We start from the raw sequence: 25353 nt of genomic DNA on the forward strand, positions 1-25353 counted from the left end.
CAGCTCTTCTAAAGTATCAAGCTTAGTAGTTGTATCTTCAGTATTTTTTCTACAAAGGCCTTGAAGAGGTGGTAGTTGTGAGTGCAGCAAAGGGGACAGATGAACATTTGTTTTATGTCTGAATACCAGTCTTTGTACAATTATCTTTGGAAGTTCTGTGTCTTAAGGATGTCTTCCTTCCCTTTTTTTGCCCCTCTAATGGGCTAAGATCATATGAATTTGCTGTCTGAATAGAGATGTGTAGGTATTTAGTCTCAATAGTAAGGGAGTCTGTAAAATCAGTGCAGGAGCCTTCAGCTGGGTAGTTCTCTGGCCTGTCTTGGTGAATAGGTAGGCTGCTTCATTCTTGGTGCTGTACCATTGTCTCTTGGGACTTGATTTTATAGCAAAGTAAAACTGTTGTGGTCAAACCTAGAGCTCATGAATGGTTTACTATTTTAGACTAATCTAAATCCTACCAAAAACTAGTTTTTACAAACTGCCTTCAAAAAAAAGTTTTTTCTTTACCATTATGGCATATTTGACCTTTAACGTATAGTATGTCATGTAGACTGACCTATAATACAAAAAAGCTTCTCCCCTGCCTTGTGTGTATTTTTTTTTCTTTAACTTTTTTTTCCATCTCTGTGAAAAGTAGAAGGTGATCTGAAGTCTGGTACCTTATTTATTTATTAGGGGGAAAAAAGACAAAAAATGACTTTATGTTTGTATGTGTGATCACGTGTTGTATTCTGAGGTAATGTTGCACAAGTGTTCTTGGGACTAAACTGCACACCACAAAGATGCTATTGTTGCCTTGCATTTTCTTAATCATTTGCTGTCTCGGGTTTTAAAAATCCAGAGATTGGAAATGCCTGCAAGCAGGGCTTAGCTAAGGATGAGTTGCATAATGCTGCATGCTGTTCCAGGCAGGAGCAGCAGACTGGCCCTTCTGTGTGAGAGGAAACAAGTTATTATGTTAAACTGCTGAAAAGGTAGTCAGGGTCGCTCCTCTCTTTTCCTTTTTTGTGCCATTTAAAAACCTACAGGTGGCAGCATATTTCATGCTGATGTTGCTGCTGAAGATCCTGCTAAAACAAAACTAACTTTTGAATCCTTGTGTGTACTTGATACAGAACAGTCTTGTGTTTTTTCTATACTGCCTGGTCAGCCTGTTCTCAACTTTAAGCCTAATATGTGGCTGTCATTCACTCCTTGCCATGAAATACTCTACTGAATGTAATTTGATTTCTGAAAGGAGTAGGAGGCCCAAAGGAGTACTGAGGCTGACACTGTAATGTTGTATTTCACGCCTCCCTGCCCTGAAATACTGTGCTACATGATAAATTTAACATGAAAAAATGGTATATAGCCTGATCTTCTAATCAGCCATTAACATGGGTTAGCAAGGAGCAACTTTCATACAGGGCCAGTTTGAAGCTACTTTTATTGTCTTTACCTTCAGGCATGTTATTATAATAGTGAAAAAAATTATTATTATAGTAGTAAAAAAAACCCAAACCAACAAAAAACCAAGCCAACAAAACAAAACAGAAAACCCAACCCAGATTTGTGATCTGAAGTAGAACAGCTAACACAAGTCTATAGACTGAGTGCTGCACCAGGGTGTAAACGCTGTGGCTTCTACACCTGCCTGCCCAAGGCATGTGGCTGACATCCTCTCTCTCAAGATACCTATTTGTGAAAATAGGCGAGAGAGAGAAGGATGTTACGATTACTCTTTAATGCTATATGCATTTAACTTACAGGAATTGTCAGTTGCTACTCCACTCTCTGAAGCGCTATATTCTCTTTGGGTGATGAAAATAAGGAAAACTTACAACCTCAGCTAATTAGTAGGAGCTGGCACATTCTAATTGGCAATGCTGATGGAGATGAATTTCAGCAGGCCTGCTTGCCTTTCAGTACACCTAGTGTATATCACTTGTCTTGTGTCACATTTCAGTAAGCTATAACTCCTACTGAAGGAAGGCCAGTTTGCTTCTCAGTACGGTATGCTGTTGTAGAATAAACATGTATGTTAGTCATAAGGTCTTATTGGAGACAAGTCAAGCAATACTTCTTACAAATACATAGCATACAGAAGATACCTACAAAAAGAAACAGTCTGAATGTTTTCACTGATACAAGTCAATCTCCAAGGGCTCCAATGTGGTTCTGTAGGAAAGGGAGGACAGGGTAGTTTAGGGTCTGGTTCTATCTGGAAAAGCTGGGGATTTGAGGGCACTGACATGGGAATTCCTCTAATGCAGAATTAGTTCACATAATAAATCTAAATTTCTTGTGAAATACATGCATGGGCAGAGATTCAGATCGTGAAATCCCAGAATAAGAGTTGACTGTATGTATTGATTATGCTTAGCTTAAATGGTGGATGGCCTTTTAAAAGGACACAACATATACCAAAAGGTAATTGATAATAACTTTTATGTAAACATGGAAGAGTGTAAGAAGAATACAGAAAGTAAAAGTTCCCATTCTAGTTTGGGAGAGACTTTGGTTGCTTCTTTTCTCAGTTTCTGTACGAATGGAGGTATCTGATACAGTGATAGATAATGAATAGCGAAGTGTTTTCCCCTAAATATAGCTGGTTTATTTGGGGAAATTTCTTTGGTCCTCTATGAAGGAAACATCACACCAGTCTAAGCAGTAGAACAGCTGTGATTGGCTGTGTTGTAAACAGCTTCAATATGTACCTGATTTCTTATACGATAATATGTTTAAAATTACTGCTGATTATAAAAAAGTACAAATTTCCATAAATTTTGACAGAGTGACTATAAAATACTTTCAGCAGTAGAAGTGAAACTTCTTGACATTCTTTTTTTTTTTTTCCTTTTTTCTCCCCCTCAATTTATAAACTCAGTGAATTGTGTGGCTTCCAAAATTGCATGTTTTGTACTGTCAGTGATAAATAAAGTCTGTACTGTGTAGTAGCTATTTTAGGTGATTTTTTTCCCATGTCACATCAAAACAAGGCTTCTGCTTTGCGTCAGTTTATGAACATATTTCCAGAATGCAGTTAAGGTGATATTTTTGTGGATGATCTTACCACCCTTTTGAGATGCTTAAAATGACTTATAAATCTGATCACTTATTCACAAAACAGTTAAGAATCTTTGCAATGTGAAAATGATATGTTTACAAATAGAGCCCAGACATTTTGCATAAAAGCTTAGAGTAATATGACAAAACTGAGTCTGCTGCAAGATCAGTACCTGGAAAACTGTAGCTCAAAAGCAGAGGAAGAAATGGGACAGCATACTGGAAAGGAGGTGTAGCCATTCATACAGATAGAATACAAGTACGTTGTGCTTGTGAGTTTTATTTTTTAAAGCTGTAAATGGGTCCGTGAAATGTGTTATGTCTCTGATTATCTGGAATGATGAAACTCTGAAATGTTAAAGCTTATTTTTCAGCTAGTATAGTGTAGGCAAGAGACCTAGAAGTCTGTATTTCAGTTTCAGTGCAAACTGAAATACGAATTTGAACTTATAAAAATTTCCATTGCCTGCAGCTTACCTGTCAAGATTTCAGCAGCTCTTTCTAAAGAATCGTTGTCCAGATTCACCCCTGAGAATGTGTACTTGTGATAAGAATTCTAGAGAAATCTCAGCATTGTCACATGCAAGTAGTTTTAGGTATGGGGTGGGGGGGGAGATGTGTTCATGCAAAGATATATCTGCCCAGAACAAGGCTGTCACTTTTACTTCTTTCATGTGCAGACAAACTTTGGCAGACTTCGTAATGGAGAGAACAAATTCCGTTATCACAGAATCATAGAATAGTTTGGGTTGCAAGGGATGTTAAAGATCACCTAGTTCCAATCCCCCTGCCACAGACAGGGACACCTTCCACTAGATCAAGTTGCTCACAGCCCCATCCAACCTGGCCTTGAAGACTTCCAGGGAGGGGGCAGCCACAGCTTCTCTGGGCAACTTTTTCCAGTGTCTCGCCACACTCACAGTAAAGAATTTCTTCTTCATATCTCATCTAAATCTTCCCTCTTCCAGTTTAAAACCATTGCCCCTTATCCTATCACTACACTCCCTGAAAAAGAGTCCTTCCCCATCTTTCCTGTAGGCCCCCTTTAAGTACTGGAAGCTGCTATAAGGTCTCCCCAGAGCCTTCTCTTCTCCAGGCTGAAAAACCCCAACTATCTCAGCTTGTCTTCATAGGGTAGGTGCTCCAGCCCCCTCATCATTTTTGTGGCCTCCTCTGGACCCGCTCGAGCAGGTCTATGTCCTTCTTATGTTCGGGGCCCCAGAGCTGGACACAGTACTGCAGCTGGGGTCTCATGAGAGTGGAGTAGAGGGGCAGAATCATCTCTCTTGACCTGCTGGTCATGTTTCTTTTGATGCAGCCCAGGATACAGTTGGCTTTCTGGGCTGCGAGTGCACGTTGCTTGTCATAGTCAGTTTTCCATCCACTAATACCCCCAAGTCCTTCTCTGCAGGGCTGCTCTCAATCCACTTGTTGCCCAGCCTGTATTTGTGCTTGGGATTGCCCTGACCCATGTGGAGGACCTTGCACTTGGCCCTGTTGAACCTCAAGAGGTTCGCACAGGCCCACCTCTCCAGCCTGTCCAGGTCCCTCTGGATGGCACATCCCTTCCCTCCAGCATGTCGACCGCACCACACAGCTTGGTGCCGTCAGCAAACTTGCTGAGGGTGTGTTCAATCCCACTGTCCATGTCACCAACAAAGATGTTAAACAGTGTCAGTCCCAATACCAACCCCTGAGGAACACCACTCGTCACTGCTCTCCACTTGGACATTGAGCTGTTGACCACAACTCTTTTGAGTGTGACCATCCAGCCAATTCCTTATCCACTGAGTGGTCCGTCTGTCCAATTTGGAGACAAGGATGTCATGCGGGACGTTATCAGATGCTTTGTATAAGTCCAGGTAGATGACGTCAGTTGCTCTTCCCTTATCTACCCGTGCTGTAACCCTGTTGTAGAAGGCCACCAAATCTGTTAGACGTGATTTGCCCTTCGTGAAGCCATTTTGGCTGTCAGAAATCACCTCCTATTTTCAATGTGCCCTAGCATAGTTTCCAGGAGGATTCACTCAATGACCTTGCCAGGCGTTCCCTGGGTCATCGTCTCTTTCATTTTTAAAAATGGGGGTTGTGTTTCCCCTTTTCCAGTCAGTGGGAACTTCACTGGCCTGCCATGACTTCTCAAGTATGATGGATAGTGGTTAAGCCACTTCATCTGCCAGTTTTCTGAGGACCCATGGATGTATCTCATCAGGTCCCAAGGACTTGTTCACCTTCAGATTCCTTAGACGGTTTTGAACCTGATCTTCTGCAGTGGGTAGTTCTTCATTCTCCCAGTCCCCACCTTTACTTCCTGCGTCTTAGGTGGTGTGGTGGGAGCACTTGCTGATGAAGACTGAGGAAAAAAGAAGTCATTGAGTACTTTGAGTGTTTGCTTATTGTCTTAGAGCATCTGTAGCTATGAAAGGTTATGTAGACTGTTGTTGTTATACAGGAAAATTGTTAATTATTGTCTAGCTATTTAAATAATTTTGCTTAGTGGAAATACTATTGCATGCAATATAGCTGTTTTGGACATATTTGAGAGAGATTTAATTGTTTTCCTGTTAAATTTTTTCTGTCTTTCAGTATTTTCTTTCAATCTCCTCTCTTCCTCTCTTCTCTATTTCCATTTTGTGGTTAGTAGGCATGAGCCTCTATGAAGATTCTTGTGAAAACAAGTTTTTAAGCCGTCATCCTGGGAAAGATCTTGATACATTGCCTTAAATGGCTACTTCACCTGATGATATGTGTTTAGCTCTGCAAGGGTAGCAAGGACAAAAGGATTGAGGCAGATACCAGTTTAAGTAGATAAAAGTCATAAGATACTGTCCTGATTTAAACCAAAGCAAAGCACTAAATTATTCTGTGGAATTTTTAATAAAGATGTGTTTCTAATTGTTCCATGCTTGTTTGTTTATAGTTTGCCTAAGCTTCCTCTGAGAAGCATATAATGAAAAAGGCAAAATGCCAGAAACACCTTGGTGAATGTTAATGCTAATTCTTCTGCAGTTATATTTGGCAAAATTCTCTTGCTGTAACCTGCTTTTCTATTGCTTGTCTTCTATGTCTTGCTATTGATTTTTAAAAAAATTGAAGGTAATTCAACTGACTTTTTCTTCCAGTTCATAACTGGACTCAGGAGGACACTCTTCAGTGGCTGTCAGAATTTGTTGAACTGCCCCAATATGAAAAAAATTTTAGAGACAGCAATGTCAATGGAACAACACTTCCCAGGTGAGCATTTCTTCTGGGCTAGTTTCAGATAATTCCCTCCAGATTGCTGCTTTAGTCTGTATGTGGAAACAACTATGTGAACCTAAAGTCTGACAAGATATGGTCAAATGCAAGAAGAGAGAAGCATGCTTGCAGTTTTGAAGAGCTGGCTGCATTTTTTTTTTCTGCCAAAATATTTCAAAATATAAATGCTTTTTGCCACTTCTTTTATCTTAGTTTTGTTTCTTGCTGTTGAACCTTTTATCGATGATCACATCATTCTGTATGGTAGCAGACTTTCTTTTGAACAACTTCCAATCTATTGTATGGCTATACCTCCAAAAGCTATCTGCAGAACTCCTTTTCTTGAGCGTAACTACTAAATTTGAGTATTGCAAAGTATTGCATTTCAGAGAGTTGGTGCCACAAGTCTACTGTTACCTTTAACTATGCCAAATGGATTTATTTCACGATTATTCCAGAAAGAAAAGAATAGGGAAATGATTTGATTCTTCCTTTGCAACATGATGATATGTTTTTTAATAGCACTTCTGTCATTGTGTTATATCTCTCACGCTAATTGCATAACTGTAATCTATATAACTGTGGGAAATGCTATTGATGTATTTCTTTCCATAGACTGGTTTTGAATATAGCTTGTGGAATAGGTAACATTTTGTCTTATTAACAGGATAGCAGTAAATGAACACGCTTTCATGATCTCTCACTTGAAAATAATTGACCGGAGTCATAGACAGAAGCTTCAGCTTAAAGCCTTGGATGTTGTCTTATTTGGACCTCTCACACGTTAGTAACTTTTTGGGTTTTTTTCTTCTCTCTTGTAAGAATTCAGCAGAGAATATTTTCAGTGACACTTGATACTGTAGGTAGGAGAAATTTTGTGGATATACCGATGGATTGCTTGTCATGCATTGTAGAACAGTGAAATGAAGGTTTTCAAGATGCTGGGATGAGGACAAAGGTTCACTTCTGTGTGTAAGATTATGTAGAAATTTTAGTATAGTCCCATTTGACAGATGGATTGTTGGCTTTTGTGTCATAAGAAGCGCCCTCTAAATGTTTTTGACTGTTTAAATTCCCTTATATGTAATGTTACCAAATAGCTTGGACAGTGTAAACTGGGATGCTGAAATGAGAGAGGATGACCTTCCCCAGGGAAGAAAAAAGGAGGTGGTGGTGCAAATCCTACATCAGTGTCTCTTGTGTAGACTCGAGTTTCAGTGTAGTTAAATTTAATGTGGCAGTTTCGCATCTAACCCATTTTAGCATATGCAGACATTTCCTTACCACATCACCAGTGGTCTGCATGCTTGCTTGTACACAGTAACAATTCTGTTGTGGTACTGTGCATGTCAGGTATTCCTGAGCTAAGGAGGCCCTTCCAGAGCTTGGTGGTCAGTTTGGAGAGTAGTGAATGGCTTTACAAAAGTCAGGCTGGATCTGAACTGGCCTGACTGATCTTGAGTTAGCCTGACAGATCTGAGCTGGAGTTTTTTAGGGAAAAATGTACTTTGTGTTTGTATTATACCTCTAATACTAGCAGAACCTGTGCAAGTGGCTATAAGTTGTACTACCAAAGAAGTGTATGTGAATCTTGGATATGATACTTTGAGAATCCAGGTTTTGCTCTTAAAAAATACTGCTATTAGCTACTTACCCTTTAAAAATCTACTTTATTTTGTACTAGGGCATTTTTAACTCAGCATAGGGTATTCCAGGGGACACAGACTGGGGAGAACTTAGTCAAACATAACTAAAGTTCCTACTGGCCTGATAAAGTATAATTGGGGAAACTCTTGCTTAACTCATTTAAATAAAGAGACAGGCTATGAACTGTAAAAGTTTAGTAATCTTTCCTCAAGCTAATGTATGTTCGGTATAGCTTAAGTAGATGGTATTAGAGCAGAGTTGCTTATATTGTATGGAAAATGCTCTGGAATCCATTTGAAAGGTAGTTGTTGGAGATGGTTTGAGATAAATAAGCTGGAATTCTGTTTAACGTCGGGTTCTGTCACCTTTTAGGCTGTGGGGAGGAAAAAGAAAGTCCACAGTCTTCTGTCTGTATCAGTAAACTAGTTAATGATCATGTTATTCTCTGCACAGGTCCTCCTCACAACTGGATGAAGGATTTTATATTAACAGTTTCTATAGTTATTGGTTTTGGAGGCTGCTGGTTTGCATATACACAGAACAGAACCTCAAGAGAACATATCACAAAAATGATGAAGGACTTGGAAAGTCTCCAAACAGCAGAGCAAAGTCTTCTTGACTTGCAGGAAAGGTATAAAAACTAAAAATTTCATGTTTAGTTGTCCTTTTGTTTTGAGGTTAAATACAAATACAGATCCTTTACAGTCATAAATTATTTGCATTAAGCTGCCTTTGGATTTTGTTCATTTCCATTTTGCATGGAAATTGTAATTTCAGTGACGATGGATTTTTGGGTAGAAATTGCTCCTGGATATTTTAGCAGGCAGTATGAACTTGAGAATGACTACGAGAATAGAGGTTCAGTCTTTTCTACCTACAGATTTAGAAATATGTACTGTTATTTCCATATAGTTACAGTTTACTCTGGAATACTTACTTACATGGAAATGAGAACATCTCTCCTGTTTTTAAGGTCTTAAGATTGAAACGGACCTGGAGTGGTTATACTTGCTCTTGCTTATTTGTCAGTGTGAGAGTTGATAGTTTTCTCTGGTGCACCTGTAACTCAGTTGTCTATAAAACCTTGTATTTTGATCTCATTACATACACTTTTAATGAAGGTTCACCTAAAAGTTTGCATATTTTGTCTGACGTGGACATCACATTGTGTGGTGTAATTGCTACTGATTCATGAAGCTTGCACAGTCTTTATTATCACAGAATGTTTGAGGTTGGAAGGGACTTCTGGAGGTCATCTTGTCCAGCCCCACCTGCTCAAGCAGGATCCTCTAGAACAGTTTGTCCAGGACCATGCCCAGGCAGCTTCTGAATATGTCCAAGGATGGAGAGAGTCTCCCAGGGCAACCTGTGCCAATACTCAGTCACCCTCACAGTGAAAAAGTGTTTCCTGATGTTCAGACAGAACCTCTTGTGTTTTGGTTTGTGTCCATTGTCTCTTGCTCTGTTGCTGGACACATTTTCTTTTCCTGAGGACTGCAACTTTTAAGAAATATGCTGTGTATTATCTCATATTTTTGTTCAATTGTGAAGGCTTGAGAAGGCACAAGAAGAGAATAGAAATGTTGCTGTGGAAAAGCAAAATCTGGAGCGCAAAATGATGGATGAGATCAATGATGCAAAACGGGAAGCTCATCGCCTAAGGGAGTTGAGGGAGGGAGCTGAATGTGAGCTCAGCAGGCTCAAATATGCAGAGGAAGAGCTAGTACAGGTACCTGCAAACTGGTTATAATTTTAGTGTTGACTTTAAATTGGTTTTAGTTTTATTAGATCCTTAGGAGTGTTTAAAGCAGCATTTCTCTAATACTAGATTTGAATGGAAAATTCTAAGAGCACTTAATGATTGTCTGTCAATCATGCCATTAGCTAGTAAAATAATCCTGAAACTATAAAAAGACATACACTTTGTATATTAGCTTATCATAATGTTGTTGGATTCATGGAACAAAATATATACAAAAGCTTTTTTCCGATCTTGTTATCAGATGAGAGATAGTAGCTTTGTCTCATTCTTCTGAGTAGCAGTAGATTGGATTTATTTTACTAAATAAAAATGCTGTCTCACAAAAATATTTAAGCTTCAAGTTGGGACTGTATATCACAGGAAGAAAATTATCTGAGTATAATATAGTGTATGGAAATTCATATGCTATATTTCAGAAATGCCAGATCTGCCTTCCTGACAGTTGGCACGCACCAAAGCTTTGTAAAGCCTTAGTAATGTTGCTGTGAGGTATAAAGGTGCTTATATTTCACTTTCTTCTGCTGTCAGTTTTAATGATACTCTTGGTGACACTTTTATTTCTTCTTGATTGCTAGGTTCGCATGGCTTTAAAAAAGGCTGAGAAGGAATTTGAGTTGAGAAGTAATTGGTCTGTTCCTGAAGCTTTGCAGAAGTGGCTTCAGTTAACACATGAAGTTGAAGTACAATATTACAATATCAAAAGACAGCATGCAGAAATGCAATTAGCAATTGCCAAAGATGAGGTACTAAATCATACTCTACAGCTACTTAAAGACTTTCCTGATCTGTTGCTAGATATATGAAATAGTAAACACAAATTGCTCAGATAAGAATTTGGATATTTTTTTCTTCTCTAAATTGTTGTTTGCTACCTGTCAATATTGCTAATGTTTTGTCATCCGTGTTATGTATATAACTCCTAGTTTTATGCATTTCATTTTATCTTGCTTTTTAGGCAGAAAAGATAAAAAAGAAGAGAAGCACTGTATTTGGAACATTACATGTTGCACACAGCTCCTCCCTGGATGAAGTGGACCATAAAATTCTTGAAGCCAAGTAAGAGATTACCAGGATTCATATTCTTTTGCAACTATTCCTGGAACAATGGAATTTTTTGAGCTACAAAATTTAGTGTGTTAGTGTTTTTGCACTTTTAAGTAAAGCAATTTAAAATATATCAAAGTGTGAATATTTGGACAGTCCTAATGGACCTTCTGGTATGCTGAAATAACTGCACTTGTGTGGCTTTGCTTTATCATTAAGAACAGTGTATGTAATTTTAATGTGTGCTTTTCTTCAGGAAAGCACTCTCTGAGTTGACGACATGTTTGCGAGAGCGTCTTTATCGATGGCAACAGATTGAGAAGATCTGTGGTTTTCAAATAGCACACAATTCTGGGCTACCAAGCTTGACCTCCTCTCTCTACTCTGATCACAGCTGGGTAGTTATGCCTCGAGTTTCCATTCCTCCTTACCCAATTGCAGGGGGAGTTGATGACTTAGATGAAGATACTCCTCCAATAGTTTCACAGTTTCATGGTAAGTGGTGAACTCAGTAGAAAAAAAGGGGAAAAGTTGTGGAGGCATGGGATTTTTAAAGTCATATGGGAAAAGAGTGCTGAAATCAAACAGGATTGGATAAAAGTCAAAAGGACCAAAATTCTACCTAGCATTTCAGATGCATCTTTTGGGACTTGCATAAACTGAAAACTGGGTTTTGCAATAAAGATAACATGAAGAAAAAAGCCTTTACTCCATTTCAGTGGGTGAGTGGGAGGCAAATCCAGCTAAGGTTTTGAAAATCTGCTTGTCACGCTTGGATTGCTACCTCAAACCAAAATTTATAATGAGTGATACTGAATTTCTGTTAGCACATTTATTCTTTCAGATGGAAGGGATGCATTTAGTCCAGGGTCCCTTGAGCTCCTAGGAAGATCACACCCTTTGAGAGATTACATACTGCATCGCTTTTCAAACATTCTTTAGTGTCTGGAACAAAATCCTGTTGTCCAAGGAAAGCTTTCAGGCTGAATGTTTGTGTTTGAATACAGTGGGTTTGAGTGCAAGGCAGAGAGGCCAAGTGCTAGAGGGAGGGAAATCCAGCTTTAGTTAAACTGTGATCAGAAGATATACACTGGGGATTTGGACCACCCTCATATCTTGAGTCATTGCGTCAATACAAGAGCCTGTTTCATGGAAGTTGTAATTAACTGGACTCTAGAGGCTAATCAAAAAGAGGAGCTCCCATGTAGCTATTCAAACAATCAGTATGAAGCTGAGGAATGAGTAGGGAAGAAAACTGTCATATGTGTACTTTCTTCTTCCAGTCTGGGATTTTCAAAAGAAATTAGAACTCTATTTTCAAACAACATAAGGAGAATGATTGCCAGTTTGCTGGCTTCATTTAGTGTGCCTTGGGAACGTGATTTTCTTCTGAATGTACCAACCTTTTTTTCTACAGGCCAATTCAAAAGTTCATTAAACCCCTTGTGACACTACTTACTGCAAGTTCTGATCACTTTTAAAGAATATTGTCTCTCTAGTTGTCTTCACTGTGAAGGCTTTGATTTAAACCTTAGCAACAAATTTCTTGGATGGCCTAGTAAAATATGGATGACTACAGTTAAACTTCCAAGTCTGTATGGAGAAACCTGTAGTCTGATTTCAAAATGCAGAGCTTCATTTATTATCATGACTATCCAGATGGTCTATAATGACAAAACACTTAGATGTGTATGGAGAACTTCAGACTTGGGATTTTTTTTTTAGTCACTCTTCTTATTCAGGTCTTGCATAGAAGTGAAGCCAGAGTGCAGTTGGCTCAGAGGAACTACGATTAGAGAAGGACTGTACAGTTAGTAAGAACATGCTTAGTTGAAAATGTACTGTGTGCTTTTGGAATTATGGTCTAATTTTTTTGTTAAAAGTTCAGTTCATTTGGAAGTATTTAGCTAATGGATGTTGTCTCAGTCAGTGGTGAAAGTTATCTGAATCTTAGTAACATTACAAAAACTTTAAACCTGTTTTTCTGAATTTTGGTAAGGCATGAGAGGCTGACTTCATTAAAGTGATTGCGTGAAGGAAGTAGCTTCTCATTAATTTACTAGCTTTAAAATTTTCTACTCAGTAAAAAAACCCCTGGAAACACTTGGGAGTAGGAAGGGGAGGGAAAATATGCTAAATACATGTTGTTGAAACCAGTTCAGGAGTCAAATTACTGTAGGTTAGTTTGGTAACTGCTAAATTACTCCCATCCTTTAGACAAAAATGACAAATGCTTACAAGGAAGGACAGAAGCAAAATGGCTTGTCTCACTTACAAGGCTTCAGGCAAAATGCAGTATGCAGACAGGTCAGTTATGAGCAAGACTGTTTCATTCTCTGGACCTAAACGGAACTATCTGGGCTGTTACCTTGCCCCAGCATCCTTTGATCTCTTAAGACTGACAAAATTTGAAGCCTGCCAGACAGGCTTCTTTGTACCACAGCAATTGGGATGGTAGGCTGAAATGATGTGAAGTAATAGATCTGTTTAATTAATCCTCAGCTGAAGAACAGAAGAGGATAAAGAAATAGATGTAAGAGATTGAAACAAAGTCATTACAGGAGGGTGATAGTGAAACTTCTACTTTTACATTGACTGAGTAGGATTCAGCTGATTCCTTGATTTAGTGAGTTTTATTTGTGCTAGAAAAATCCAGGTGTTAAATTGTCATAGCTGAATCCTTCATAATCCTGTGTGTATGCACTTACAAGAAACTTGTAACTTCTCTCAAAATTCACTGATGGTGCAATCTTGTTCTTTTTTACACCAGCGAGTAGGATGTCATCTGATTTACCTGGACACATAGTACAGATTTCCTAAAGGGATTCTTATTCTCTTATCTCAGGTCACATCTGCTTTTTTAGGAATGTTTTTGTAATGACACAAGACTGTTTTTGAGATGCCAACAACTGCTTTTCAGGTCAGCAGGGAGTACATGAAAAGTAAAATCAAAAGTTTGAGTTACATGACAACTGTCATGTTGGGGCTTGTAAACCTTTCTTTTCTGCTCAGCCCAGCAGGAAACAAAGTCTAAGTGTTGGTGAAGGTGCAGCTACTTGCTGTTTTGTGAAAGTTGTGATTTCCTGCACTAAAAGCAGAACGACAACTCAACCTTCTCTGAGGTTCCAGGAAGGGAAACTCTGATTTACCTGATGCTAAACTGGCATCTCAAAAAATAAAATGCATTTTGTCAGGCTAGACATCCTTATCTATAAAAACAATTGATTTTTTTGTTAGTGTGTTGCGTTTGTAGATGTTTTGAACATCACTAAGTGTATGGTCTGTCTTACCTAAACAGTGATGCATCCAGTAGGACAATTTGAGGAGACATATGAGAAATCCTGAGGCTCATAACAGGTGGTCTGAAAACAGGCCTATAGATTTATTTCTGTAGAATTATAGCTGCCTAATCATCTTTTGAAGGAGGAACTGGATTAGGAACATTTTAGTTTGTCACTTCCTGTTAGAAACATTCCTGGTCAAGTCTTGTGTTGCTATCTCCACCCATTCTTACTTTTTTTTTTTCCTGGAAATTCATAGTTAGCCTGGCAAAAGAAAGTGTTATCAAATATGAAATTCTTGAGCTTACGATCAGGTTGAATTACATGTTTTCTATCATGTCGTATAAATGGAACTGGTCTTCCATGTCTGTTGTAACTTTCAACTAATGCAGTGTGTTTCCGTTGGCTGTTTGAGGTATACCTACATTGTAAAACTTTTCCATATTCTTTTAAGCTCCAAATTGTCACACAAGTGAAATACAGGATATTGTGTAACATACTAATTTCAGTACTGCTATTTTTAGTGTATGAAGGGTTGGGAGTTTCAGCAGAATCTTTCTCTTTGTTCTCAAGAGAGCATAGTGAGCCAGAACTTTGGTGTGCATAGTCAGAATAATATTTGGCAGGCACAAAACTGCTGCAGTTGCATCTTGGTTAGCTGCTTCATTTAACTGTAGGATGTATAAGGTGATGCCAGTCTTTCTTCCCCTTAAACAGTCGAGTAATGTCAAAGTGGTTTAAGAATCACTGTGGCTGAAGCAGATTCCTGCTCTTTAGTCTTAAGAGTAGATATTGATAACATCAATGTCACTTGAAGGGTTTTGGTTTGCTTTTTCTTTGCTTCAGGGTCCATTGTAAAACCTCCCAGCACACTGGCAAGAAGCAGTAGCTTGTGTCGATCAAGACGCAATGTTGTGCCATCATCTCCACAGTCTCAGCACGCTTTGCACTCCCCTGACCCTGACATCCTTTCTGTGTCGAGCTGCCCAGCTCTTTATCGAACTGAAGAGGAGGAGGAAGCCATTTACTTCTCTGCTGATAAACAATGGTATGGAGATTAGCGAACGGCACTTGGAACTCTGATAGGATTATTTGAGATTAACAGTTTAGAATTAGACGTTGAGCCAAGCCAAAGTTAAAGTAATTTATAGGATAATATAAATTAATATAGTCCACGTAAACAGAGAGAGTTCTTGTCTGGTATGTGTATGTAAATAGCTAACATGTCATATACAGTTAAGTAATGTTACAATCCAGGGTGCACTGAACTAACCCTGATTCTCCATTACAATATGTTACTGGCTTTTACATCTGAAACTAGGATCAAAAGCAATGTCAGCTACTGGGCGAAGAGAAGATGGATGGTAACACAATTCTTACAGCATGTTGAGCGTGTACCTACTCTTGTTACATGGCCTCATAGGAAAAGGTTAAATTCCTTTTGGAAGGAGCAAATGAGCTTGTTGAAAGGTAGGGACACTTGTCCTGAAGAAACTTTTTGTATACGATAGGCTTAAATCTCCTTCTTTCATTTCATAACTTTCCTGACTTCCCATGCCAGAAAGATATTTTTTGTTCTGTGAAGTGAGATACAAATGATTGATTCTGGGCAGATGCTGCTGCCCACAAAAACAAGATCACACAAATTGATTATCTTAAGTTTAGATAATAAAATGATGTAATGTAAGTTGTAACTGAAAATGTTTAACTTAAAGCTTTTTGTTAATTAAATACTAAGAAAAAGTGTGGGTGGTGCTTTTAGACTAATGTTATTGATTCTAAATTAATTTCCTTTTTAACTGCATGAAGGAAATAGTAGTTTCATTATGTTTTCTCCTCTCTTTGCTCTGACTCAGGGAAGTACAGGAAACAGGTTCAGAATGTGACTCCTTAAATTCATCCACTGGAAGGAAGCAGTCTCCTCCAGCAAGCCTTGAGATGTACCAGACAGTTTCTCCTCAGAAAGTATCCCCGGAAGAATTCTCACTGGAGGAATCATCTACAGGAGACTCCTCTTCTCTAACTGCAGATATTTCTAGGGGCTCTCCTGACTGTGTAGGCATGGCAGAAACTAAAAGTATGATCTTCAGTCCTGCAAGCAAAGTTTATAATGGAATCCTGGAGAAGTCCTGCAGCATGAACCAGCTTTCAACTGGGATCCCAGTCCCAAAGCCTCGGCACACCTCGTGTTCTTCAGCCAGCAGTGATAGTAAACCCAGCCATGAAGCTGCTTCTGTCCCTAGGATAAGTAGCATCCCACAGGACCTGTACCAAAATGGTGAAAAAAACAAAAAGCCATCGAAAATAAAAAGCTTCTTTAAGAAGAAGTGTAAGTGAGGTGGGCAGAAGAAACCTATAGTAATGTTATAAGAACTCTATTTTTTAAATCTTTAGGAATGTAATTCCATTTGAGCATTCCAGACTGGATGCCCTAATGGAATGCTCTGTAGGTCAACTATATTTAACTGACTGTACTGTCAAAGGTCGTGCCAGCTGTCAATGAGAAATCATTAAAAAGTTCAGACAGTTTACATTCATTTCTGCCTATTTATTTCTTTTTTTTGGTCTTTTTTAGTGGTTTTTGTTTTTAATTTTGTTGGGGTTTTTTTTGTTTTTGTTTTTTTTGGTGGTTTTTTTTTTGTTTGTTTGTTTTTTTAGTTTATTCATAAACCATTTTTAAGCCACTCTGGACTTCTAAGCTTTAATGGACTAGTAAGCCTTTCTGGGCTTGCCAAAGTTTCTTGTTTACCGGAGCATCTTCCTATCTTTCCATAGAGCTAGGACATTTATCTACTGGACTTTAAGAAAAATAAAAGAAGTAGAACTAATTGAATTGCACTACTGTTTTACAGACTGGAGAAGTCTCTCTGCAAGTGAAACTGAAAGACTTGTATTTGACTGAGAAGATGAATCTTTTCACTTTTAGATCTTTTGGGGTTTTTAAGTAGAACTTAGGATTTCTAATTGACTTGATTTCTGGAAATGGAAATGCCATGCTTTTATTATGGGAAGCTTTGTTAGATGCATTTATTATTAGAATGGTTCAAGTCCTGCTGTAAAGATCATGTTTTTCCCAGGACTTTCACTGTGATTTTACTTCACTGCAGGCTGTATGACAAAAAAAAAAAAAAGCGTAATTTAACAAGAGAAGAGGCTCTTGATTCCTTATGCAAGTGATGGATATGAAACTTGACTGAGGACTGAAAATATTCACCCTCTTACAATAAGGAGGGGGGATTGTAGCTTTTGTTTACAGATTGATTGACAATGGACATTTGGTTTCTGAAAGTTTGTACTGTGGTAAAGATAATAAATTGGAAACATTATTGTGCTTGGGAATGTTCCAATTTTAGCTGATGCTTGTTTCAGACATGTTTCAGAGGTCCTGTTAATTGAAAACTGTTGTAGGCTACCTTGCTTATGCTTAATGCTGTGTATAAGTTATTATTCTATTTTTTTGGATTAGCTATTAATGTCTTAATGTCCTCCTTTTGTAAGATTTCATACACTTTATTTTTGTATAGTTTGAAGATTTAGCTGTTCAGACATGTCTGAAGTAAATGGTATAATTTTATAATGCATACTGTTATACTAATTCATAATTTTAGATATAAAGATAAATATAATGGTGAGACTCAACAACTTGATATAAAAGCAGTTTTTATGTTAAGCTTTTATAGGGAGAGATGAAATTACTATGAGGTAACAAGGAAGCCTTCTTAGGGCAACAGTAGCTAGTTGTTCAAAAACATTTTTTTTTTTTTTTTTTTTTTAACAGTTGGAGACAACAAATGTACTGCTTGAGCAACAGTGCCTTGTATTCAGTTTGTTCGAAAATATTAATACTGAGCAGGAATTTCTTTTGAGGTACATTCCAAAGAAATACTTCTTGCTCTAGTGAACACAAGCAGTTTACCCAGTGATGACTAAATAGTTTCAGCTCTTCCATAGGGGTATTCTAGTTGCCTCAGTAACAGGTGCTGCTGCCAGGGACCTGTGATTAGAGGCTCACTTCTTGCCAATATGTACATGCCGTACTGTATGAAAGAATTAATTCACTGACTGCCTAAATTTTTTTTCTAGTAAGGAGCCTTCAAAACCTGTAGCTAACTGAAATCAAGTGATACATGTGTTTTTCTAGCATTTTCTATTTAGGTTCCACTGTACATAACCAATGTGTGTGTTCTGTCCTCAAGAAGCAGTGGTGATGTTAACAGAAGCATTTACTGTGGCTAGTGAAATGGTTAGAGGACGAGGGTTATAAAATGGGATGGAGACCTTGCATGTGCAAGTACCTTAAAAGTCCTGGTACATTGATTAATTCTGTAAGAGAACAGAAGGGATCCAGGATTTTAATGTCTAACAAAGAGCAATTGTTTGTCATCTATACAGAAGAGCATAGGAGGAATCAACTGTTTGGTAAAGTTTGTAGAAGAGAAAAATTGGTGGAATAGAAAATAACGAGAACATGATATTGTTCCATTATTCTCTGAATCATCAGATTGAGCAGCTATAGCTGCAAAAGGTAACACAAGGTAACATAATCACAAGGTAACAGTGGTCTCTTCGAACAAAATTTATACACTCTGTACATGGTAGGAAAAAAAAAAGGCAGCGATGCAGAAAGACTTGTGCTGGAGAACCACCTCAATGCCGAACCTTGTAGTTAGAAGACTGATGAAGTACTTGAACATGTACAAAGGGAAAAAACCACATAAAAGTAGGGAACTAATTTTGCCTCCCAAACAGCATAGAGAAGACTACTACCAGAAAAATGTTCAATTTTCATGTCTGCACTTGAGAATGCTTTAGCAATAGTTGAATTTAAAGTAAGATCTGAGGCTGGACAGTAGATCTTGCAGTGTGAGGTTTGAGGAACCCTGTCTCTCATTACCAAAGAGGATGAAGCAGTGTTTTGATACTGGAGAGTAAATATTGACGTGGAAAAAAATATCTCGTACTGAGGAGTGGGAGGACAGCACTTCTTAATCCTGACATCAAAGTTAGCCAAGCTCAAATATTGAGAAGCCAAACCAGACAAACTCAGTTTTCTGTAGTAAGTATAACTAAAAATTGAAATAGAGGTGGTGTTGGAGTCTTCATTGTCTGTGATTTTGTTAAGTATCTTTTAAAAATACACAATTTAACTGTTTTCTGGAAAAAAATAGGACATTATATGAGCAGATCAGATGAAATTATCGTAGTGATAGATTTTGGCTTCAAAATGGCAAACCTTTGGAGCACAGACTGCTCTCAACACTCAGCTTATCACCAGCTGTCCTGTAACTTTATAGCTGCTACTTAATAAATGTTGTAGAACTAAAAGCTTAAGTTAATATGGTCAGAAGTGGTGAGTATTATGTATTGGAGCAAAAACTAATTTTAAGTTCATAGAATTGGGGTTTTTAAAATTATTTTAATAGACTCCTTACACATCTTGCCACCTAAACTTCACAATTTAAGTAACTTAGCTTGCTCCTACTATGGCTACTGTAGAAATGCTCGTCATCAAACTGTTAGCATCCTTTTGTGAAGGGATGTTGAGATCTAGGGTAGATCCTCACTGGCAAACATCAAATCCAGTCTTAACGTTGAAGTACTTGGCATATGTCAACATCTCAGAAGTGAGATGATGTCCTTTTAAAGGTCCTCTATTTTTCCTCCGTTTGCTTAACAGTGTAACTTGAACTGGTTGTCGGTGAGTCCAGCCAGCATTCCAACCACTAGGATTTCTGTAAGACATGTCAGTCATTTGAGACAATTATCTAGTGTCATCATCCTTAAGTGGCTGAGGACCTCCTAAGCTCTAAACTCAGAATGGTTGTGATCAGAGTAGTGGGGGTATTTTTAAGCTTTTATAGCTAAAATCCATGTTCTATTTTAAGTTCCCCAGTATTGTTCAGATGATGAGGATCTTTGCTTTTTTAAATATTTTGTTAGAGTATTTTGTCAGGACAGCAGCCCCTTTGTGGAAGCTGCCTAGAAGGCTTCTCCCTGAAGAGTTTACCATTTAAGTCTTTCACCTGTAAAAGGAAGAAGTGTCAAGTGTGTGGTTCTGTAATAAAGAAGAAGAAAAAAACCCCCAATTCTTCCAAAACTGAGCAAACCCAAACCTTTCCACAATACTTACTAAAGCTGTGTGACACTTCTTTCCTAATAGCGTAAAAATTTTAGGAAAGGCATTTCTGGTTGCCATGGGGAATGCTTTTGACCATCTTACAGTGGACTTTGAGATTAAAAAGTTGATTCTTTTTCCCTGCTCAGTGTTGCAATTTAAAATTGCTCATTGGCAGTTCCAGGCATATGTCACCTTTTCTTTCCCCACTCCTTTCCTTTAATTACACTCCACTGATACCCAGGTAGCAGATTATACTTTCTGATGGGCAGTTTGATGAAAGAGGGAAGATTCTCCATCACAGTCAAGGTAATAATGTTGTAATAAGAATACAGTTCCTCATTTGGAAGCCTTGAAGATAGTGAAGCCAAGGATACTTGACTTCATTTTTCTTATGATATTTATGGATGCCAGCTTGAGTTAGACATTAACTTACGACTGATTGAAAGCCTAGAAAGATAAAATTAATTAGAAATTGAAGCTTTCAAGATTTTGCCCTTTTGCTTCCCAATCTATGGGAAAACAGCATGCACAGGGGAGAGATTAGCTTTAATTAGTATTTCTCATACCACCAACTTTTAGAGCTTCAGGATAGTTTCATTCCATTTCCAAGATACACTGCTGGAGAGGGATTACTACCTTAATTTTATAATGTATGCAAAGAAGCATTTATTTTTCATTTACTTACAAGCAGGGGAGAAGAATGTAAATAGACTGAATGCTTAATTTAAAAAAAAAAAAAAAAATTTTTTTTTGAAGCCAAATAGAGGAATTACTGGTTCTTGGACCTCTTTACCATTTGCTTATCTCCTTGTACAATATGTTAAGTAGGGTGAAAACAGTTTCCTAATCTGTTCCAGTTGCACTGACTAAGGTGATGCATTACTATCTCATGTTTGAAACACTGCTTGCTCTGACTTGCTGTAGGCATTTTAATCCTGGATGTTGCATCTTTGTTGAATAATGGTTAAGCCTACTAAGACTGATTCTGTGTGCTGGTAAACTTTTCTACTAGTGACTTAAACACAGATGTTGGTATAACCAATAACCAAAAAAGGCTTTTGCAAGTAGAGTTTGACTGTCTGACAGCATGTAAATGTTTAGGTAACCATTCTTTGAGGCTTCAGTAGCAGTTCAACAGTGTCATACACATTTTCAACAGCTGAATTTCTCTTCCAGCCCTGCAGAGATGGTGCTGATCTGAAACTCCACTTAGTCCTCTTTTGCATAAACAGAATGCACTAATTAATATAAATTGTAACAATATTAACCTTTAAACTGTTATTCCCAGATGCTCTTGCATCTGACATTACTTATGCAAGATGGCAGTACTTATCAATCCACTTCAGTCTTTCAGAAATAAAATGGATTTATTTTCTTTTTTTTTTCCCTACAACTTTGAATCTCAGGTTTACCAAATTGCGTGTGTGTTCTGTGTATTTAATGCTTCACTGAAATGAAAGTGGGAAGGTCGGTTTCTGTTTAGATGTTAATGAAAGCACATTTGAGCAGGGTAAAAAGAAAATCCTCTTGCTCGTTGCAGAGAATGAAAAACAGTTAAGTGGTATTTCATCTGCCCTGAAGTCAGAAGACTAAGGGATGTTCATGACTTATATTGCTGGAGACCAGAGGTACATTCAGTCTCAAAGCTTTCAGATCAGTAACTCTTTATCCCAGAAAAAAACCTTTCTTCTTTAGACATACTCTGCAGGGCATTACCTTGATATTTCTGTCCCATTTCTGACCCAGCATTAAATTTGGTAGTTACAGCACTAACTTATGTGGTTGCCAGACCTATGAGCAGTTTCAGATAGTGATTTCAGTAGCATGTCTTAAAGTCAGTTTCGTTTTAGTATGTGCTAATGACATCTGAATTAAGACTTTCTCCTTTACATTCCTTTAATTACACTCAGTTCTTTGTGATCCCTCTACTGTTAAAATAATAAACGGGTACTGATAGTTGATTCATGTTCATGTTTAGAATTCAGACTTTTTTTTTCAGCTGAGAATTACTAATAGATAAGTGGCAGGTAGTTGCTTTTAAAGGCTAGATTATGGTTGGATGTTGTTGTAAAAACACTGCTGTACCTCAGTTGAACTAAGTACAGCATTGACTGGTGCAATTTGCGTACAAGTGGTAAAATTATCCTTCTTAAATTCCCCTTTGCTTTTTATTTGTATCTTGATGCTTCACGATTATTTTCAAACTAGAATTCATTTAAAATTAGGGTCAGGATGTCCAGCCCTACAAAAGTCAGTCTTCAATTGTCAGCCATCAGTCCATTCTTACTGAACAGAATTAAAATCTTGAATATTTGTACTAGTTTATTGGCTTGTTAGGTGGTAAAGTGTGTTCCTGGAAGTCTTCAGGTAGAAGGCAGAGAACTTCTGAAGTGAACCAGGTAACTTGTGTTCGTTATCAGCTTTCAAATCCATCTCCCAATAAGACCGAGTCTCCCCAGGGGAATGTAGATGTACTTACTGCTTGGAACTTTGTAGCTAATTATATTTGGCTATCTAATTCTAATAACTTGCATGTGCGCTATGCTTGCTTGCTTTTCAATAGCTGACAAAAGCTATAGGAGATCTTGGGGGTTTGTTTAAAAAAATTCCTGGTTAAAAAAAAAAAAAAAAAAAGACTGGCAAGAGAAATCTGCCAGCTGTGAACTGACTAGAACCAACAAAGATCCCAGCTTTTTGTCTGAAAGAATTGTTTAAATAGTTCTTAATGAAATGAAATGGGTAGCATGTGTATTTTCACACTGCTCTCCTCCAAGCAACAAAAATAATTAAAATACCCTACATTTCAGTCAGGTTATTTGGGAGATGTCTTGCCCTGGTTTTATTTTTAATTTAAATAACATTGAGTTGTAGTGAGTGTTCAGCATATTAATGCCTGACTTAAAAGATTAGCAGAATTTGAATGACTTGTATTGTTTTGTTTAATTACAGCTTTATAAAAATGTAGATATTTGCATAAAGCCCGTCATTGGATCTAGGTATGTTTCAATGACATAGCAAGAAGAGGACCAAGACAAGTAAATATGTGCACAACTTAAACTTTACTTAAGATGCTTTACTGTTCTGGGAAGAGATGTTGTTCTCCATGCAGATTCTGCTCTTCCTCTGTTTGCTCTTAGCTTCTCTTTGTTTTCATTAGTTGAACTAAAATAAGAAGCAAAGCCCTCAGACTGACTAGTTTCTGTCTCTCTACTATATACACACTGTACTTGCTTTTAACCTCATCTACTGCATGTTAATGCTGTACACAAATGCAGTTGGAATATTTCTTTGATGTTGTACAGCATGATGCATTTCATTCCCCTTTCTACTTTACCTCCCATTAGCTATATATTGCTTTACAACTGGAAAAAAAACCGAGTTTTTGGGAATTGAGTCTGTTTGCATATTAACAAATATCATTTTTTTTTTCCTGTGAGTCTTACGAGAAATGTCCTGCTTGGAGAGTCTCAGACAGTATTTTCCTGTGTTTATTCATGTTACTTTGCTTTATTTTATAAGTGGATATTGATTTTTGATGTGTTGTTACACTTAATGTTGAATAAATCTGACTTCCATTTTGAAAAGTGAAACTGTGTTAGTGACAATGTTATGTAATGTTAATTCATCTTAGACTGTTTCCAGAGTATATAAACTTTGATTGATTTATTTATTTAAACTTTGGATAATTTTTCTTTGTTCTGCATAGGATTCTAGCCAGTATTTCTTTGCTTCATGCTATTATTAAAGCTTGACAGCAATATTACTGGGAAGGGAAAGGTGGAGACAGTTTTATTTGGCAGCTAGGGTGCTACAGTTGGGAATGGAAATCCTGAGTCTTACTTCTTTTGCTGGAAAGAGACTTTCTGAGTTTAAGTTGCTTCATATTTTGAAGACTTGGGATTTTGATTATTTTCTTCCCAACAAGGTGGAAAGCCTTTCCAAATGGCTGTTGGAATAATGTATAGCCTCATAATTTTGAGCATGAGGATTAGTTTGAGAACCTGTGGCTCTCTACAGAAAAAAACCCCTAAAAGTCCTTGCTGCTGTTCAAAATTCCTTTTAACTTGTAGCAACTCTGAGAAGGAAGAAGCACTAGCTATACTAGCTATACATCAAGAAGAGCTTTTTAAAAGTGGCTTCTCTTGTAAGCAGAAGTCTCACCTATGCAGAGGTGACGGGATTGCAGTGAGATAAATGAGTAAGTGACAATACAGGTGTGGACCATGGGATCAATGTGAATAGTGTTTAGAAAACGTGTAGAGCAAAATAAATTATTTTTTCCTGATAAAAATAGAATATTGGTAAATCAATCTGTATATAATTATTTTCAGTTGTAGCTGTCTTCAGAAGTAATAACTTGCTGTGTGTCAGTTGGTCACTAATTTCACTTAAATTTGTCCTTAGTGTTCTTGATTAAACAGTGTTAAACTGTTTATCAATGGAAAAAAGCATGTAGGCTGGCAAAGCCTAAATCAGCTGTGCATCTTCAGAGAGATAAACACCTTTCTGTTGGGGACCTACTATTATTTTATCCTGAAAATTTTGATTGAGCTATTATGGCATAGCTTATAAGAAATGTCTTATTTTACTGCGGGACTTTGCACCCAAGCAAGTGAAACACACAGCATTCTAATCCTGTGCGATATTACTGAGCTTTGGTTAATTAACAACTTCAGCAAGCTGGTATTCAGTCACTGAAGTAATGTATTCCTTTTTTTCCTAGATGAACTGCTTTTGATTACTGTTGAATCAGTCCATTTCCTTACTCTGAGAAATTTAGGCTTTTAAACTAACAGTTTTACCAATTCCACTGGCTGATGGCATTGCTTGTGAAATTCTATAGCATCCTGCTTGCCATCGGTGGGATGGAGAATGTGGAATAGGACTGAAATGTGACAGGAAATCTCTTGTAGGGTCCTTTGGGCATTGAGCTATTCCTAGGGATAGAGTACTTCTGGTTAAGCCAGTTCAGGGTCAGTTTCATAAAGGTCTCCCATACTCCTTGTTCTTTTTAAGTGCCTTGTAAGGATTTACTAAGTATCTGCTAATGTGGCTATAAAGCAAAAAATATTTATTTATTCAAGGAAGTAAAGTTTAACTGAGTTCCCTATCAGTTTAATGCTGCAGTACTTGCTTAAATCCTGTTTCTCTCCTACTTCTGTACTTCAAATCACTTATATCACTTTTACCCCAGTGTTTCCAAGAGGAAGTTAAATGGG

General features: G+C 37.6%; 1 protein-coding gene across 3 annotated transcripts in view; it reads left to right on the forward strand.

The window, feature by feature from the left end:
• Positions 1-23724, forward strand: part of STIM2 (stromal interaction molecule 2) — an 81939-nt gene extending 58215 nt beyond the window's left edge. For 2 of the 3 annotated variants that reach the window (XM_074865952.1, XM_074865954.1), the window contains 9 exons: positions 6168-6279; positions 6950-7065; positions 8383-8560; positions 9481-9658; positions 10267-10434; positions 10647-10747; positions 10992-11230; positions 14863-15064; positions 15873-23724. In XM_074865952.1, coding sequence (XP_074722053.1) covers positions 6168-6279; positions 6950-7065; positions 8383-8560; positions 9481-9658; positions 10267-10434; positions 10647-10747; positions 10992-11230; positions 14863-15064; positions 15873-16353 — 1775 coding nt within the window. In that variant the 3' untranslated portion in view covers positions 16354-23724. Of the gene's footprint in view, positions 1-6167; positions 6280-6949; positions 7066-8382; positions 8561-9480; positions 9659-10266; positions 10435-10646; positions 10748-10991; positions 11231-14862; positions 15065-15337; positions 15487-15872 lie in introns of all 3 variants that reach the window. The other variant, XM_074865953.1, reaches the window with a different exon arrangement.
• The last annotated feature ends 1629 nt before the right edge of the window (positions 23725-25353 follow it).

This window comes from Strix uralensis, chromosome 4 (genome assembly GCF_047716275.1).
Source record: "Strix uralensis isolate ZFMK-TIS-50842 chromosome 4, bStrUra1, whole genome shotgun sequence".
NCBI lineage: Eukaryota > Metazoa > Chordata > Aves > Strigiformes > Strigidae > Strix > Strix uralensis.